Here is a 17,385-nt window from a genome sequence, read left to right on the forward strand (position 1 = left end):
AACTACATACACACCATCTGCGTTCACTCTTCATCACCCCTTGACACTCACTTATTACCTTCATGCTGCAATTTACCTTGGAAATGGGAGGTCCGGGAAATATCACCTTCCCCCCCACCCCCTTCGTATTACCCCCCCCCCTACACACACAAATAATCATAATACCCACGTTTCTTGACCAGACAAAATGGTGGGCATCAGTTTACCTTGTGGTAGTCTGTTCCATAGTTTAACTCTGGGCTGTATGAAGAAGTCCTTCCTTTGATCTGTCCTGAATCTCCCATTCACCAGCTTCATGGGATGACCCCATTGGGTTCTAGTATGCTGAGAAGAAGAAGAACTCCTCCTTATCCACTTCTTCCACACTATGCATAGTTTTGTAAACCTCTGCAAATGTCAATTGGAAAAGAAAAATGGTGGGGAAGTGAGTGAATGGGGTGGGAATAGAGGGAATGGCTCAATTGAATTCGAACAGGCACACTCCTGTTAGGTAGGAAACGCTGCAATATTTCCCTATTTGTAATATGAGGGAGCCAGTTGCATAAAATTTGGAGGCTATTCTCTGTGTGTGTGCATTTCTCAGAATGGGGTCACTGCATCTGGAAAGATGTCTGCCAGGGTTCCATGGTACCAGCCCAACACCTTGCTGATCAGCACCCCAGACAGTATTTGTGTGTGTGTGTGTGCACATGTGTGTGTGCCAGGGATGGAGGGAGCAATGCATTTCCCAGAAGTACACCCTAGCATCCTTCACAATGTCACAAGAATGCTACTGCATGACTCAGATCATGCAGAGCTGCGGCCAAATGTCTTTGGTCTGGCTCCTTTTAGACGTCTTCCTTTCAAAACCATCCTCTCCCTTTGGAGCTGGGCAGGGTCATTGTCCTGCAGCCGGATTGGCATACAGACAAATATAAGACACCCCCCCCCTTGTTTCCAAACATCTGAGCCATGGGCACTTTTGCATTTTAAACTCACTTAAATCATGACTACAGGAATGAAATGGGAGTTTGCTTCTGCACCTGCTGCTGTCTGGGTGGTCATTTGGAGGCCACCTGGACTTCTAGGCCCATTCCAGTCCAAGCCGCACCATTGCTCTCTTAGCAGCAGATGCTGATACAAAATCCAGGGATATCATACCAGGCTCTTCCTGAAGATAAGACCCGATCTTGATTCTCAGTCAAATTAAGCCCTGCTGAATCAGTGGAAGCTGGTGGCTCCGATGTCAGTGAGGCGGTGAATCTGCTTCCAGTTTCCCTCCAAGCCAGAACTCTAAAGCAACTTAGCTATTTCAGAGTTCTGACCAAAACCCAGAGCGGATTCACTGCCCCACTGACATCGGAGCCACCAGCCTGAATCCACGTACAGATCAAAACCCAAACAGATGGCTCTTTGGATCTCACTGGCTCTAGTTTTGAAGGTAGATTGTTAAATCTGTGTGACCCCCTCCAAACCATCCCACCTGTCCTTTCCTCCCACCCTGCCCTGCCAGAGGTCTCTTAGCCGTAGGGTTGGGGAATCTCTCCTTTTTTCACATATAAAAGTGAAAAAACTCCAAAGTCTCTTGAAGAAGAGCTCCTTTCACACCTCAGAGACAGCTGACCTGCTGGGAGGAATTGTCGAGCTGTTGTGAACAAAGAGGGGATTGGATTCACAGGCTTGGAAAGGGGGGGGGGAGCGCAACAGTTGCCCTCTCCCAGATGAAAACAGCAGCGCCCTGGTGTGTTCCTGTCACACCCAAGTATTCGCACACCGAGGATCAGTGTTTGAGCTCTACACACACAGACCAACAGCACTGAAGACTCTTCACCAGCTCTTCCGTCCTGCACGGGCCTAAAAGCAACATGAAAACAATAGTGCAGCTTCTGCGGTTGAAGAGCTACTAGAGCAGCCTTTCTCAACCTGGGGCGCTCCAGATGTGTTGGACTGCATCTCCCAGAATGCCCCAGCCAGCAGAGCTGGCTGGGGCATTCTGGGAGTTGTAGTCCAACACATCTGGAGCGCCTCAGGTTGAGAAAGGCTGTACTAGAGGGACATAATGTTTTAGAATATGCCACCACAATCGCTCAAAATGAACCTTGCCAGTTGCAGCATGTGTGCATGATGCATTAGTAGTGTCCATGTGCATAAGAGGCACAACGCTTCCACACTGCACCCGCTCCAAGATTTAGCGTCTAAAGACCTGGGGAGAGGGGCTGTACCCTGAAGGCTTAGCACTCACAGTGAGAGTGAGCGAGTGAGAGAGAGACCTTGGACTCCAAATAGGGTGACCCTATGGAAAGGAGGACAGGGCTCCTATATCTTCAGCATTTGTTCAGAAAGGGGAATTTCAGGAGGTGTCATTTGCATGAATGCAGCACCTGGGGAAATCCCCTCTTCATCACAACAGTTAAAGCTGCAGGAGCCCTGCCTTCTTTTATAGCTGGTCAAGAGGGCAGGGCTCCTGCAGGTTTAAATGTTGTGAGGAAGAGGGAATTTCACCAGGTGCTGCATGCATGCAAAGGACCCCTGCTGAAATCCCCCTTTATATATAAATGAGCCCGGTCCTCCTTTCCATAGGGTCACCCTACCTTGGGCCAACCATTACCTCTCAGCCTAACCTAAATAGCATTAAGGGACACTGCCTCGAGCTCCTTGGAAGAAAGATGGGGATACCAATCAGAGACAGACACACACACAGGCTTGTGGTGATGGTGGTGGTGGGCACATCTCCACTGCTCATTTGTTAGTGTGATCTGGGATCATCACTCATCCATTGCACAAAAATGATGCTTTCGATTGGAGAAAATTATTGTGGGTCTTGATACTCAGTCTTCGAGTCATGGAGATATGCTATGGGGTAGGTCAAGGCTTGATGTGGAGTGCGGGTATTTAGTTCACTATTACATTTACTGACTGAGCTGTTTCAGACTTCTGTGCAAAGAAATGGGAGCAAGTAACCAACCTCAGCAGCAAAGGAAATGGTGACCCTGTTCAGACATCACACGAAACCATGGTGGTTAAGCATTTTGAGCTAAATATTATGGCTTAGTTTGTCGTGTGAATCATGACTTAGTGTGTTTCATGAACCATTCCTAACCATGGTGGCTACATAGCCATGGTTAATTAAATACGCTCGCTAACCATTTGCTGCAAAACGGTTAGCGGCCTAACCATGGCTTAGTGTGTCGTCTGAACAGGCCCATTGTCCTCCTGTCCCGGAGCCATTCTTTTGCATTTGGCCACGGCTGGTGGACCTTGGGGTTCTGGGGGAAAGCAAAGCAAGTCCCATAACCCTAAGCCTGCTCAGCCCTGTTCTAGGGTTAAGACCTGGCTTCAAAAGCATATCCTGGGACTGAGCCCGGGTTGACTCTAAAAGTGCAGGATCTATTGTGGTTGTGTTGGTGAGTTCCAAGGGACAGGATAGAGATACAGGCTAATTTGGGTGGGTGGTTATGGTGTTCGGTGTGTCGGTCCCTAAACAGCTGCCTATTTTTCCAGCCCCTCAGTCCTCCCCTTCCTTCAGTCCTTCTCCATCCTCCCAGATACCTGTGAGGATGGGGGGGGGGGAGGGGGAGAAAAAGGGCAGTGCTGCAATTAGCCAAGGAGGTGTGTGTGTGTGTGTGTGTGTGTGTGTGTGTGTGTTACAGCCGGGGCTTTATTTCTAAGGAGAGAGGTGCGGGGTGGGTGAGGAAGCAGAGCCCCTTGGGGAGCCCCTTTAGAGTTCTCACTGGTTCTGATTGAAACCTGGAGTGGATTCACCACCCCTCTGACATTGGAGCCACCAGTCTTCACTGCTTGCACCTTTATGATCTCTGGGAAGGTAGGGCTGGCCTGAAAACCTAAGAGCCACTGGCCATACTGGGCACATGATGATTGCATTTATATCCCGCCTTTTCTTCCTCCAAGGAACCCAAGGCAGCGTACATAATCCTCCTCCTCTCCATGTTATCCTCGCAACAACAACCCTGTGAGGTAGGTCGGGCTGAGAGTCTGTGACTGGCCCAAAGTCACCCAGTGGGATTCCATGGCCAAGTGGGGACTAGAACCCGGATCTCCCGACTCCCAGTCTGACACTTTAGCCACTACACCACAATAGTCTGACTCCCCCATACAGGACCGCTTTCTATGTTCCTATGAACTCATCCAGTCCTTTAAAAAAACGCCTAAGCTAGTGACCATTGCAGATTCTACGGTCAATTAATCCCATAAACTAACTATGCATTGTGTGTAAAAAAGGACTTCCTCTTTTCTGTTTGTTGCAAAATGTTTTTGTGACCCTGCTTGCTATTATAAGGGGAAAACAAAAGCACACAAGAAGTGCCCTGATGCTGGATCAAACTGAGGCTTCACCTAGTCCAGCACTCTGTTCACACAGTGGCCAAACAGCTGCTGACCAGGGACCCACGAGCAGGACATGGTGCAACAGCACCCTCCCACCCACGTTCTCCAGCAACTGGTGTACAGAGGCTTACTGCCTCTGATCCTGGAAGTAGCACTGACCCATCAGGAATAGTAGCCACTGATGGCTAAGAGCTGCTTGGGTGTTTTTTCCTTAAGGACCACAAGAACAATTCCTCCCTGGTCTCTCCATAAAAGCTCCACCCCCACCCACTCCTTTTGGAGTGCAGGTGACGTCTCCCCCTTGCAACTTGGGTGTTTACTCCCTAACGTCCAGTGTTTGTTTCTGTCATTGATAAAGTCTTGAGGAGGTTAATTCAAACCATTGATCTTTCGACTGTCACCCAGAGAGCTTCTCTAGATCTTGTTAGCACCTTTGCCTACCTAAGCTCAGAGCATCAACACTCTCCTCACAACACCGCAGGACTCCTCACAGTCCATTTGTTATGTTTCCTGCCTTTTCCCACCCTCAGGGGACCCTAAGTGCTGGTAATTCTGATCTCGTTGTGACTTTCTTATGCAACTAATATGTAACTCTAATCAAACTTTGCACATGGTACATGGTCAGACTCTATTCAGATGACGATGATGATGAATCAGCATCAGCAACAACCAATTAAATAAATTTTAGTTAATTAAATCACATGCACTTAATATGAGGTTAATACACTAAGTAAACAATCATTTTTGCATAGAAAGAAGCAAAAAGGGCATTGGTTCCTTTGTCTTCCAGGGATCCATGTGTCTGTGATAGCAAAGAGTTGTTTTTTTAAACTCCATTCATTTACGTTACTAGCAATTTTCAGAATATCATTAACAAATTAAATGTGTATATATTTTTAGAGTGAATACCTACTACGGATAATAATAAAAAAAATTGTTCAATTTGAGGAAAGAACCCTTTAATTTCTCCCCTCTCCCTACACCAAAAACACTATGATGGTGGTGAGTTTTATGGTCTTTACAATTGATATATTAATGTTTTTGATAGAATCATAGAATCATATCAGAGAATCATAAAACAGTAGAGTTGGAAGGGGCCTATAAGGCCATCGAGTCCAACCCCCGCTCAGTGCAGGAATCCACCCTAAAGCATCCTTAACAGATGGTTGTCTACTTGCCTCTTGAATGCCTCTAGTGTGGGAGAGCCCACAACCTCCCTAGGTAACTGGTTCCGTTGTTGTACTGCTCTAACAGTCAGAAAGTTTTTCCTGAATCTGGCTTCCTGTAACTTGAGCCCGTTATTCCGTGTCCTGCACTCTGGGAGGATCGAGAAGAGATCCTGGCCCTCCTCTATGTGACAACCTTTCAAGTATTTGAAGAATGCTATGTCTCCCCTCAATCTTCTCTTCTTCAGGCTAAACATGCCCAGTTCTTTCAGTCTTTCCTCATAGGGCTTTGTTTCCAGACCCCTGATCATCCTGGTTGCTCTCCTCTGAACACGCTCCAGCTTGTCTGCGTCCTTCTTGAAGTGTGGTGCCCGGAACTGGATGCAATACTCTAGATGACGCCTAACCAGGGCCACCTCCGCTTTGTTGGGGGTCGTATAAGATAATATACAATATTATCTCCCATCATGTTTTTCATTTTGAAGAAGCTTAAAGCGAAATGGGTTTGTTAAGACAGCAGCCTGTAAAACAAGTTTCTTACTAAGCATTTCACAACTATAAACAACTTTTGTTTAATCAAGTAAAACAAGTTTTCTATCAAGCGCCTCGCCACTATAAACAATTTTTGTTTAATTGTGAACAACTTGATGTTTCATTGTTTATCAAGCATCCCGCAATTATAAACTTCCTTTGTGTGGTTGGAGCACTAAACATTGTGTGTCTGATATTGTTAAAAAACCTTTTGTTATATTGAAAATGTATTGTGTACTACTATGGCATTATATAAACCGTCTCTTTAAATCATTTACCCCATTTCTGGTTATCATTCAGTACTGCAGTTTGTATGCTGGTTAGCACCACTTTATGTTGTGAAAGCAAACATCATCTTAGACGAGACATCTGCTCCGAACATCATTGCGAAAGCAAACATCATCTAATACAATATCTCCTGCCAGATTGACCAAGGCACCTTTAAGGACATAAGGACATAAGGAGAGTTGTGCTGCTATCAGATCAAGAGTTCATCTAGTACAGCATTCTGTTCTCACAGTGGCCAACCACTGGCCCACAAGCAGGACGTGATGCAACAGTACCCTCTCACCCATGTTCCTCAGCAACTGGTGTGCATAGGCGCTGATACCAGAGGTAGCATAGAGCCATCAAGACTAGCAGCCATTGTTAGCCTTCTCCTCCAGGAATTTATCCATCCCCCTTTTAAAACCATCCAAATTGATGGCCATCGCTATGTCTTGTAGTAGTGAATTCCATAGTTTAACTTTGCATTGTGTGAAGAAGGACTTCCTTTTATCTGCCCTGAATCCTTTAAAAATAAAAGGGTTTTAAAAAACAAAAACAGGTTAATCTGCATAAACATTTAAAATAATAATACTTAGCATTTATAGCACATTCAGGGGGATTTATAACATGCTACCTCCAGTAGCAGAAGCAGTAAGCCTATGTACACCACTTGCTGGGGAACATGGGTGGGAGGGTGCTGTTGCATTGAGTCCTGCAGCTGGTGGGCCACTGTGTGAACAGAGTGCTGGACTAGATGTACCCTGGTCTGATCCAGCATCAGGGCTCTTCTGATGTTCTTATATCCATTACTTCAGGAATCCTTCACAAGAGCCTTCTCCAACCTGGTGCCCTTCAGATGTTTTGGGCTTCAACTCCCATAGACCCCAGCCAGCCTGACCAATCATGAAGGATGATGGGAGTTGTAGCCGGTGCCGGTGCCAGGCAAGGTGAGCTACTTTCACACACACACCCCAAAATGCCAACTTTGATTTTTAAGAACATATGTTTCGTAGAAAAAATAAGAAGCACAAAACTTGAAACTGCTAAATTTATTTTAAAGTGCAAGAAATACATCATGCCAATTATAGCAAACAATTGGAAAGGAACGTCTATGGGTCTAAAATGCATTATTTAATAGGAATATCACCTCCAAATCATGCCCCCCAACTCACACACGAGCGCGCACACACACACTCAGCATCACTCACTCCAAACAAACACACGCATGAACACATGCATTCACTCAAAGACCCCATGCACCCATACATTCTCTCTCTCTCTCTCTCTCTCTCTCTCTCTCTCTCTCTCTCTCTCTCTCTCTCTCTCACACACACACACACACACACACACACCCTCAGTCTTATCCGCTTCTTCTCTTTCTTCTTCTCCACCTCCTGGTGCTTGCTGCTTTCTTCTTCTTCTTCTTCTTCTTCTTCTTCTTCTTCTTCTTCTTCTTCTTCTTCTTCTTCTTCTTCTTCTTCTGCTGCTGCTGCTGCTGCTGCTGCTGCTGCTGCTGCTGCTGCTGTGCTGAGGGTGCTGCTGGAGGCCCAGCTGCTTGCAACAGCGAGCGAACCGCATCGCCCTCATGCGGACTAGATGGCGCTCCGTGCCTGCCCAGCCGAAGCGAAGCCAGGGACACTTTGGTGGGGGAGGCTCCACGTTCGGACTTCCGCCAGGAGGGCGGCTTTTGGGCAGAAGTCCGAACATGGAGCCACCCCCACCCCAGCGTCCCTGGCTTCGCTTCGGCTGGGCGGGCACGGGGCACCATCTCGCCCACCCAGGCCTGAGCTGAATCCTTGGACCAGGCCGGCTCACAGCCAACGCGCATGAGTGGTGTGCTGTTCCTGGCGCCCCTCTTAGCTTGGCACTCTAGGTGGCTGCCTGAGTGGCTTCTATGGTAGCACCAGCCCTGGCTGTAGCTCAGAACATCCTGAGGGCCTCTGGTTGGGGGAAAGCTGCTTTACAACAACCTTGTAAGGTAATCCAGTATTATCCTCAGGCCTGCATTTTGCAGATGGGAAAGAGGGACACTGGGAGATCCCGGCTTGACTAAATCCACCCCCAGCAGGGGTCAGGAACCATTTGGGGTACAGGAGTCAAATGCCACACACCCATCCAGACTAACCCAGCAGACTAGATAACAACGATGGGTGGGGAAGGAAGCTTCTCCCCTGATGTCACCTGGCCCCATCCTGCCCAATTAATTATTCCTCTCCATGCTGAGAGGCACAGCGCCAGGAATGAGAGGACCAGGGATGCTCAACCTCGCTGAAATGCTCAGAACGTCATGTCAAAGCTTAGTTCCCATTCTCATTTCTGCTTTGTTCGAATGGGGAAAAGTTGCATATTTCCCAAGGGCACACAAGGGCAAACCCAGGAATTTGCTAATGTTTTCGGAGCTCATGCATTTCCATTCATGTTCAGAGTTGTAAGTGGGGCGTTTCTGCATGAATTGCAAACTGAAACGGAATCTTCATACATCGCTACATGGAGGACGAGGATGCCTGCCTGCTTGCCCAGACTGCTGCTGTGTGACCCTTTCCCCCTCCCTCCCTCCCTCTCGGCATTAAATCCTCCTCTGCCCTTCCATACCCAACAGCAAGAGTGATGGATTCCGAGGCAGGGCAGGGCATTGAAAGGGGGAAGAAGCCCTTTCTACCTTCTAACCACTGCAGCAACTGTGCAGTGTCAGAGGGCTGGGCCTGGAAAATTACATGTGCTGCCGCCTCCCATCACCTGTGCTGGCTGGGGATGGTGGGAGTTGTAATCTAACACATCAGGAAGTCCCCAGGCTGAGTCATGCAGGAAGGGAGTGAGCCGGTCTCTTAAGTGGGCCTCACAACAGTCCCGGCGTGGTTGGTTGTTTTATTATACCTTTTACGGTTTTAATTTCTGTGAACCGCCCAGAGAGCTTCGGCTATTGGGCGGTATAAAAATGTAATAAATAAATAAATAAATAAATAAATAAATAAGTCTGCCCACTGAAAGGCAAGGAGCTCTTCCTAGGGTGATCCACACAGGAAGATGGCAGCCAGCGTGGTGCAGTGGTTAGAGGGTTGAACTGGGACTGGGGAGACTTGAGTTCTAGTCTGCACTCTGCCGTGAAGCTCAGTGGGTGACTTTGGGCCAGTCATTGACTCTCAGCCTTATCTACCTCCCAGGGTTGTTGTGAAGATGAAATGGAAAAGAGGAAGATCATGTAAGCTGCCCTAGGTTTCTTGCTAGAGGAAAGAAGGTGGGATATAAATGTAATAAATAAATAGGTGAATAAGATGTTTGGATTCACCTATGCTGATTGAGAAGGACTTTAAGGTGCCCGAAGGCTCTTTTCTGCTTTTGCTGTTTAAGGGCTCAATATATCTGCCTGAGGCTTTCGAAAGCCAGCCAGAGCAGAGAGCACTGAGCGAAATGGACCACTTCGCTGTAGCCTCATCTCTTCAAGTTGCTCTTGAGCAAGAGACAAAGCCAGTGTGCATTTGCAGGCATGCGGGAAGAAGGGAAGATCTGGTGTCCCCGCGCGCACGCCCAAACCCCACATAAAGGGAGAAGGAAGCAAATGGGCTGTAAATGAGGGGGGGATTGTAATGGGATAAAGGAGGAGGAGGAGGAGGCTCAGGGTTAGTGGGGATTGGGGCATTTGGCCTCCTTGGAAGCCGGCCAAGGAGAAGAGCGTTGGAACTGGGTGGGATACAAGCTTCCCAGTGGAGGCTGGTAGTTTTGATGTCAATGGGGGCAGTGAATCCGCTGGAAGCTTCAGTCAGAAGTCTAAAGGAGCTATCTGAGGTGCTCCATATCTTTAGACTTCTGACTGGTTCTGAATGAAGCCTCGAGTGGATTCACCGCTCCACTCCCATCGGAGACCCCAGCCTCCACTGACTCTCCCTGCAAACCAAAGTGGATCGAGGGCGTGCACCCAGCAGCTATGGAGACCAGGGGTGGCAGCACAGAGGGCACTGTGGTGGGGGGCTGATGCACTCCCGAGGCCTATGCTGGGCCTACTGCAGGGGGGTGTTAAACCTCTTTCAGCGGACAGGACAAATCTAATTTTGAAGATGGTCTCAGGGGCTGCATTCCAGGGGTGGATGGGGAGGGGGGCAAAAGAGAAGGACAAAAATTATCGAGGAAAAGAAAGCATAAAAAAGCTCTTCCTGCGAGTCACTAGGCCTTAGCAGAAGCATTTCAAGCATCTCAAAAGCTCTCAAAAGCCAAGAATCAACCAAATGATTGGTAGTCGGCAGAAAAGAGTGTTGGGGCCAGGGGAAGGGGGTGGGGCCAGTTGGGGAACCTCAGAGGGGTGGACTGGTACCCAAACACTGAGGACTGACATAGCCAGGCTGCAGGTGGGGCACACACATGATGGAAACCTTCTCCGAACCCCCCCCCCCCAAAAAAATCCTTTCACTTAGAAAACTAGCATGTCAAGGAGAGGAGTTCTAGCCTAGTGAGGTGCGAACTTACGCAGAGCCATATTTAGGAACGTATGTATACTTACTTGGCAGAACAGTTGGCAACTACTATGGAGTTAGTTTTCATAGCTGTACGCTGATGGTTGGTGCTTTTTGATACTATCAAGAGATAATACATAGTAGCTACCTTTGCACAGTTTGTACTTTTCTTGCTGATAAGAACGCTCCTTTCTTTGCTGTGAGAAACTGTATTTTCTACGAAGAAAGGAAGTGGCCCCCTTCTCATTCTTGGTGAAGGAAGGGAGGTGTGTATGTGTGTTGTAACAGTCTGAAACTAGTTGAGGCAAGCCCTATAAAATCCTGGGCACATTGGCTTGTTACCTCTTCTCGTCTGAGAGGGGGAAGGTACATCACCTGCTCAGATGAACATCCCCCCCCCCCCATCGGTTACTTCACAGGAACCTGAGTAACTGCTACCTTGAGTTGAGGGGCATAAGTTTTTCTTTGCTTTTATCTGCATCCACATATGCAGCCCTCGATTCACCTTTAGGCAATATCAGCACGTGCTTAGATAGGGTGACCCTATGGAAAGGAGGACCGGGCTCCCGTATCTTTAACAGCTGCATAGAAAAGGGAATTTCAGCAGGTGTCATTTGTATATATGGCGAACCTGGTGAAATTCCCTCTTCATCACAGCAGTTAAAGCTGCAGGAGCCCTGACCTCTTTTGTATTTGGTCACCCTACGGTAGCTCCTGCAGCTTTAACTGTTGTGATGAAGAGGGAATTTCACCAGGTTCCCCATATATACAAATAACACCTGCTGAAATTCCCTTTTCAATACAACTGTTAAAGATACAGGAGCCCTGTCCTCCTTTTCATATGGTCACCCTAGCTTAGGGCACCAAGGGAAGAGGGCACCACAGCTGTAGCCATCTAATTTTAAGGAATTCCAGATTAAAAATCATTTTCATTTTTTTTTTTTTTTGCATTTCCCCCCTTATAACAGTTTTATTAAAAAATGCATAAAACAGTGGTGGAAAATAGTATTTTTTTCCTGTTGCCCTAGTTATAAGTAAGTAATTAGCTTATATTGCTTGCTGCTATTTAGTGTTCAATAAATATAATAAAAACAGTTTATATTTAATATAGTTGTGCATTCTGGACTGGGGGATGGCCTTGAAGAAAACTTGAGTTTTTAATGTCTTATTTCACCTTCAGCACAGGGCCAAGGGGGCATCATTATTGGGCTGTGTTTAGGGCATCCGCGTGCCTTAATCCAGCCCTGCATATATGCCATGTTGTAGAACAGCCTTCCTCAACCTGGGACGCTCCAGATGTGTTGGACTACAACTCCCAGAATGCCCCAGCCAGCTTGGCTGGGGCATTCTGGGAGGTGCAGTCCAACACATCTGGAGCGCCCCAGGTTGAGGAAGGCTGTTGTAGAAGTTAATAAATTTGGTTTGCTCTATATTCTTTTAACTACCTTTTCACTCTGCAGTTGTGTTGCATTTATTCGCTTCCCGTCAGCAAAAACTACAAAACGCAACTGGTACCAAATGTGTGGTTTGGGCTCAGCTACGCTTTAGAGTTAGCAGTGAAGCACAGGTCAAAATTTGCCAGCGAGGTGAGGTTTGCAGGACTCCATCTGAAACAGGCCCAGTGGTATTTTAAATGTTTCTGATTTTGACGATGACATGATTCAAATAAATCCCGGCACGTGCAAGTGTTTTCGTTGCAACAGACATAAGACAGCTACTGGAGGTTATTAGGAGCACGTTAATGGGGTTTATTAGGAGCACGCCCTCCCCTTGCCAGTGTCTGGGGGGCCCATTAAGTGGGTATAGCGGGAGGGGTCCAGAGAACACTAGCAGCCCAGGGAGGGAAAGACGGGCCAGCTGGCTGGAGCTGCCAAAGGATGGGCACATGACAAGGCTGTACAGAGCAGCGCTGTTGTGCTGTTTCCCTGGGAAGCCTTGTCCTAGCAGGCACCTGCATGCCGCTCTTTCTCCTTCAAGGAGCATCTTCCCAAGGGAGCGGAGGTGGAATGCCAGAATCGGGAGGTAGCCAACAAGGCGGCAGTGTCCAAACGCAGCACAAAACTTGGCAATCCCACCCAGCCCATCTCCCTTCCTGGCATGGGGTGAAGCAGCAGTGAGAGCAGCTGAGGTTTTCTTGCCAGTGGAAGAAAAAGGGGCGCTCCCAGACAGCTGCAGAGCTGGGGGGTGGGGAAGGGGCTGAATCTCTGCTTATCTCCACCCCAACCCACTGGTGAGGCACGCACAGATGGCTGGCAGGGGCTAGAAATACCTCCAGCTTCACAGGAGGTTGCTGTGGTGATGGGGGCAGCATGTGAGTGTGTGTGCATGTGTGGGACACCTCCAGAAGGCAGTGCTACTGAGGTCAGGTTCCGAGGAAGCTTGCTCTTTGGACAATGAATTGTTTCAGTTGCCTGCTGCATCAAGGGCGGGTGGTTGTGTCGTGTGTGTGTGTGTGTGTGTGTGTGTGTCCATCAGTTTAAATTAAGCAGCTGCACCTTTCTGGCAGCCTGCAGCGGCTACCAGAGGGGATGGGGATGATGGACAGGGAGGGAATGGCTTAGCAGCAAAAGCCCAGCTGGAAAACACCCACAGAAGGAGGGATTCAAATCAACAAGGGCAGGGGCAGAGAGCTTTAATTTGCAGGCTCTTTCTGCACCCGCCTACAGCAATACTATGAGCCCAGTGTAAACGCCAAGGGGTTTTTGTGGACTTTGGGGGAGATCCTGTCCTTATTTTCCTTTAAGAAGGGCCTAGAGCAGCCTTAGATGGCTTGATGGTGAATGGGTACGAGGACTCATTCCTCCCCTGCCCCCCCCACTCCCAAATTGTGCCATCCTGCATGGCAGTTAGGCACAGGAAAAAAGGTAAAAATGCCCAAATTGCTGTGCAGCCCCGCCTTGCCCCCCTCCCCCATTATCAGGATGGCAGCAGCTGGCAAGAGGAGGGTAAATCCTCCCTGCATGTTGCCACCTCTGAACACTCTCTCTCTCACACACACACACACACACTCAGTGTGCATCAATTAGGCTTAGGAAAATTTCTAGGGGAGCAATTCTATGGTCTGAGGGGTGATAAGGTATTTTGAATTCTCACATCATCCAATGTTGGAGACAGTGCTCTGCAACGGGGACGGAAAGAGCTGTGCAGGCTGCTCACCGAGGTAGAAAAAGGGAGCTCAGAGAGGGGGGAGATAGGGGGCATTTCGGCGGGCAGTGATGGGAGGGAATCAGAGGCCAGGATATGAGCTATCCTGAGGCCTCTCTGGCCTCCTTCCCTCCCCACTGAAGCACCATTGCTAGACGGGGGAAAAGCCCGTCTAGTGAAAACTGCAGGGTAGGAGCGAACTGCCTCCACTGCTCCTGCCAATGATCAGAGGCCTCTGAGTCGGGGGGGAGGTGTGTGCGCACACAATTGTTAGTATTGCACCCTATGCCTAATTACCATGGGGGGGGGGAGGCATTTTTAAATGCCTACTTGTGAATGGGTGCATGCACATTTGGGGTGGGCCGTGTGTGGCTTTGGCCCTATCCAGAAGGTTCCCCATGAAGAATTGTGGCCTGTGGGCTGAATGAGGGTCCCCACTTATTTTAAATGAACCTACCTAAATCCCACCTCCCCCACCTCCACTTGGATTGGAAACATGTCCTTTGATGGCGTTTTAAGGTCCCTCTGCTTAGGGTGGAGGCACATGAGCCAGAGAATAAGGTATGGGAGCTCACAGCTTTTCCATGAGAAGAAAAATGGCAGCAGCAACTGTGCGTCATTTCCGGCCTCCCCGTTCCTTTGCTCAAGCAGGAAGGCTGGCCACGCAATTTGCTCCCCTCGGCTGGCCACCCATCCCCACTTCACATGAGCCTGTGGGAACCGATTCTGACACTCCAAAGGGCCACAGCAGCCCCATTTTCTTTAGTCAGTTAGCCCAAGGCACACGTGATGCCTTGTTTTTATCCACCTTGACAGCACAACTGCATCAGCATCTCTGCAGGAAGCATCCGCCTGAAGGGTAAAGTCTCTGCACAATTCTATATAAAGGGAAAACGTCCCATTTCCCTTTTTGTGGATGGCCCCTTTGGGAATGGCTACCAAGTGTTGTCACTGTCTTAATCAGAACTGGGGAAGAGGTTATTTTTTCCTAATGTTCCTTAGATACTTCTAACAGCTGCAGGTTCAGCTTGATTTGCAATTCTTGTACACTTGCTGAATACTCCTCTGAGACAGAGTCTCTTTTCCTGTTTTTTTGGCTAATAGCTGATGTTCATATTTTTTTTTAAAAAAAGCAGCTAAGGCTGAGACTATCTTTTGAGTTCAAAATTTTCCCTGAATTCTATCGCGCTCTCATGTTATTTAGAGAATTCACGGTCAGCTGTGTTTCCCTAAAAGGCCTCCTTGTCCAGCGATTTATGTGTTGGAACAGTAACTTGTAAAAAAAGGGGAAAAAACTATGTCTACTGGCAATCAACATTTGCTGGAAGACATCTCCCCCCCAACACCCCCTTTGAGAGACCATTTCACTGTAAGAAAGTACACTGATCTATGCGACCATTCAGCAATCCCATTAAATCTGACCTGAAGCGACACACTGAATTGCTAGCTTTATTAATGCAACTGTTAGTTTGCTAATGCTTTGTCTTATTTATACTTACAAAGGTTCTGCAAGAAGGGAGCAGTGCTGGCCTCTAGTCATTTAACCTCGCTCTGTGTCTTCCCCTTCGCACTTGCGGCATCAGCCCACTCGCAAACAAGGCACAACCGAAGGCTGCTCTGAACATACAAAGCTGCCATCTACCACGTCAGACCCTGGCTACTTGGAAGCACCACAGCCCCAATACCCTTAGCTACAGGTGCTGGAAGCATACACCTAAGCCAGTCTCCCACCAATAGGTGCTCAGTGTATTGGGGCTACAACTTCCATGGGTGGGTGTGTTGCGAGTTGTAGCGCAACACATCTGGAGGGCTCCAGGTTAGGGAAGGTGGACATGAGCTCTGCTACTGAGTTGTGGCCCTTCCCCATGGCCAGGGAGCCAAGGCAGCTGGAATGAAGAACTCCACCCCCCTCCAGTTCTTCATCTTCGTAAATCACAGAAGAAGGGGTGTTGAGGCTCCTGGCAGATGAATTAGGACCCCGCATCCCAGGTGTCCTAAAATGGGAGAGCCAGGTAGTTGGAGCTTAGTGCTCAAGAGCGGCCACACTGGTGGTCCAAGAGTGTACCAAGGCATCAGCAGAAGTGAGAAGGCCCAGCTTCGAACTCTCTTTGGGCTGAGCTGCAGCACCCTCTGCAGTCAGAGATTTGGTTCTCCGCCGATGCACAAGGCCTTTTCCTGGCTGCGGTTTACACTTGTTTTCACGTTCTTCCGGCAAAGAGGCAGCCATACAAGAGACGGCTAGGGCTGCTGTTGGGGTTCCCAAGCTAGCCATGGGAACGCCACTGCACGCCTCCATAATGAGCACAATCCTCCTCGCTGAACTTTACGGAAGCAGCAGGGTATAAGCCCTTCCCTAACACCAAGCAATGCTTTTTGTGTGTGGGTTGTTGTTGTTTTTGTGGTTTTTTTAACAAAATATTTATAAACAAAAGGTTAAAAACCTCCGGACAGCACTGTAGCTTGTTCCATTATTAAAAAAAGTAATACAAACAAGTTGTACACCAACACACCGCTAATACAGTACACAGTCCCTAACGTCCCAGGCTGGACCTCGGTATATCAGCCTGGGCTGCTCTCTCTAGCATATGGATGCCCCAGAGGACACGGGGGAGCGAATCCTTGCCGCTTTCACATCACTGCTGGGATCTTGGCCACTCAGTCTCCCCTAGTGATCAGGTCTTCGATGTAAGCGTCCAGCTCGTCATCCGTATTGAAGTCAACGTCCTGCGAAACACCAGAGAGAGATAAAGCCACTGTAGCCCTTATTAGCACATGCCTCTGTCCCCACAAAATTTCGTGTAGCCAGTTTCTGCATACTTCTGCATCACTTCCCTGTGAGTTGCCCTTTGCGCCTGGCTATAAAGATGTAGGAAGCCGTTTCTCTGCTCGTAGCCACAAAAATGCGATGACGACAGAATCTGGTAGGTTCTGCAGAATCGCAAGAAGCCGAACACACAGAAAACAAAGGGATGCAGGATGGCCCCTAAGAAAGACCCCCAAATCTACAGCAAGGCAATTTGTTCTGTTGGGACCAACCTAAATGCCTCAAGACAGTGAGCAAGGACTCTCAGAGTGGATGTTAGGAGTGAATTGGTGGTGGGGAGCTGGCTTAGCATTAAAAGCCATAAACTTTGCACAGGTTACTGACTGAATCATAGAATTACAGAGTTGGAAGGGACCTACAAGGCCATCGAGTCCAACCCCCTGCTCAATGCAGGAATCCACCCTAAAGCATCCCTGACAGATGGTTGTCCAGCTGCCTCTTGAAGGCCTCTAGTGTGGGAGAGCCCACAACCTCCCTAGGTAACTGATTCTATTGTCGTACTGCTCTAACAGTCAGGAAGTTTTTCCTGATGTCCAGCTGGAATCTGAAGATGGGAGTGTAGGAAGAAGCGGCACACTGGACTGGATTAGGCTATGCGCTATGCAGGTTTCACCCAGGGATGCTGCAGCAAAGCAAATACTTGCAATGTCTGATTCCCTATTTTTGAGAATAAAAAAATCCAACC

The 17,385-nt window shown here is 48.4% G+C and overlaps 1 protein-coding gene across 3 annotated transcripts in view; it reads right to left on the reverse strand.

Annotated features, from left to right (window-relative positions):
- Positions 1–15,311: 15,311 nt before the first annotated feature.
- The window catches only part of MORC2 (MORC family CW-type zinc finger 2), an 84,733-nt gene continuing 82,659 nt past the window's right edge, over positions 15,312–17,385 (reverse strand). For all 3 annotated transcript variants that reach the window (XM_063144257.1, XM_063144258.1, XM_063144259.1), the window contains one exon: positions 15,312–16,600. In XM_063144257.1, coding sequence (XP_063000327.1) covers positions 16,532–16,600 — 69 coding nt within the window. In that variant the 3' untranslated portion in view covers positions 15,312–16,531. The remainder of the gene's footprint in view (positions 16,601–17,385) is intronic.

This window comes from Elgaria multicarinata, chromosome 18 (genome assembly GCF_023053635.1).
Source record: "Elgaria multicarinata webbii isolate HBS135686 ecotype San Diego chromosome 18, rElgMul1.1.pri, whole genome shotgun sequence".
NCBI lineage: Eukaryota > Metazoa > Chordata > Lepidosauria > Squamata > Anguidae > Elgaria > Elgaria multicarinata.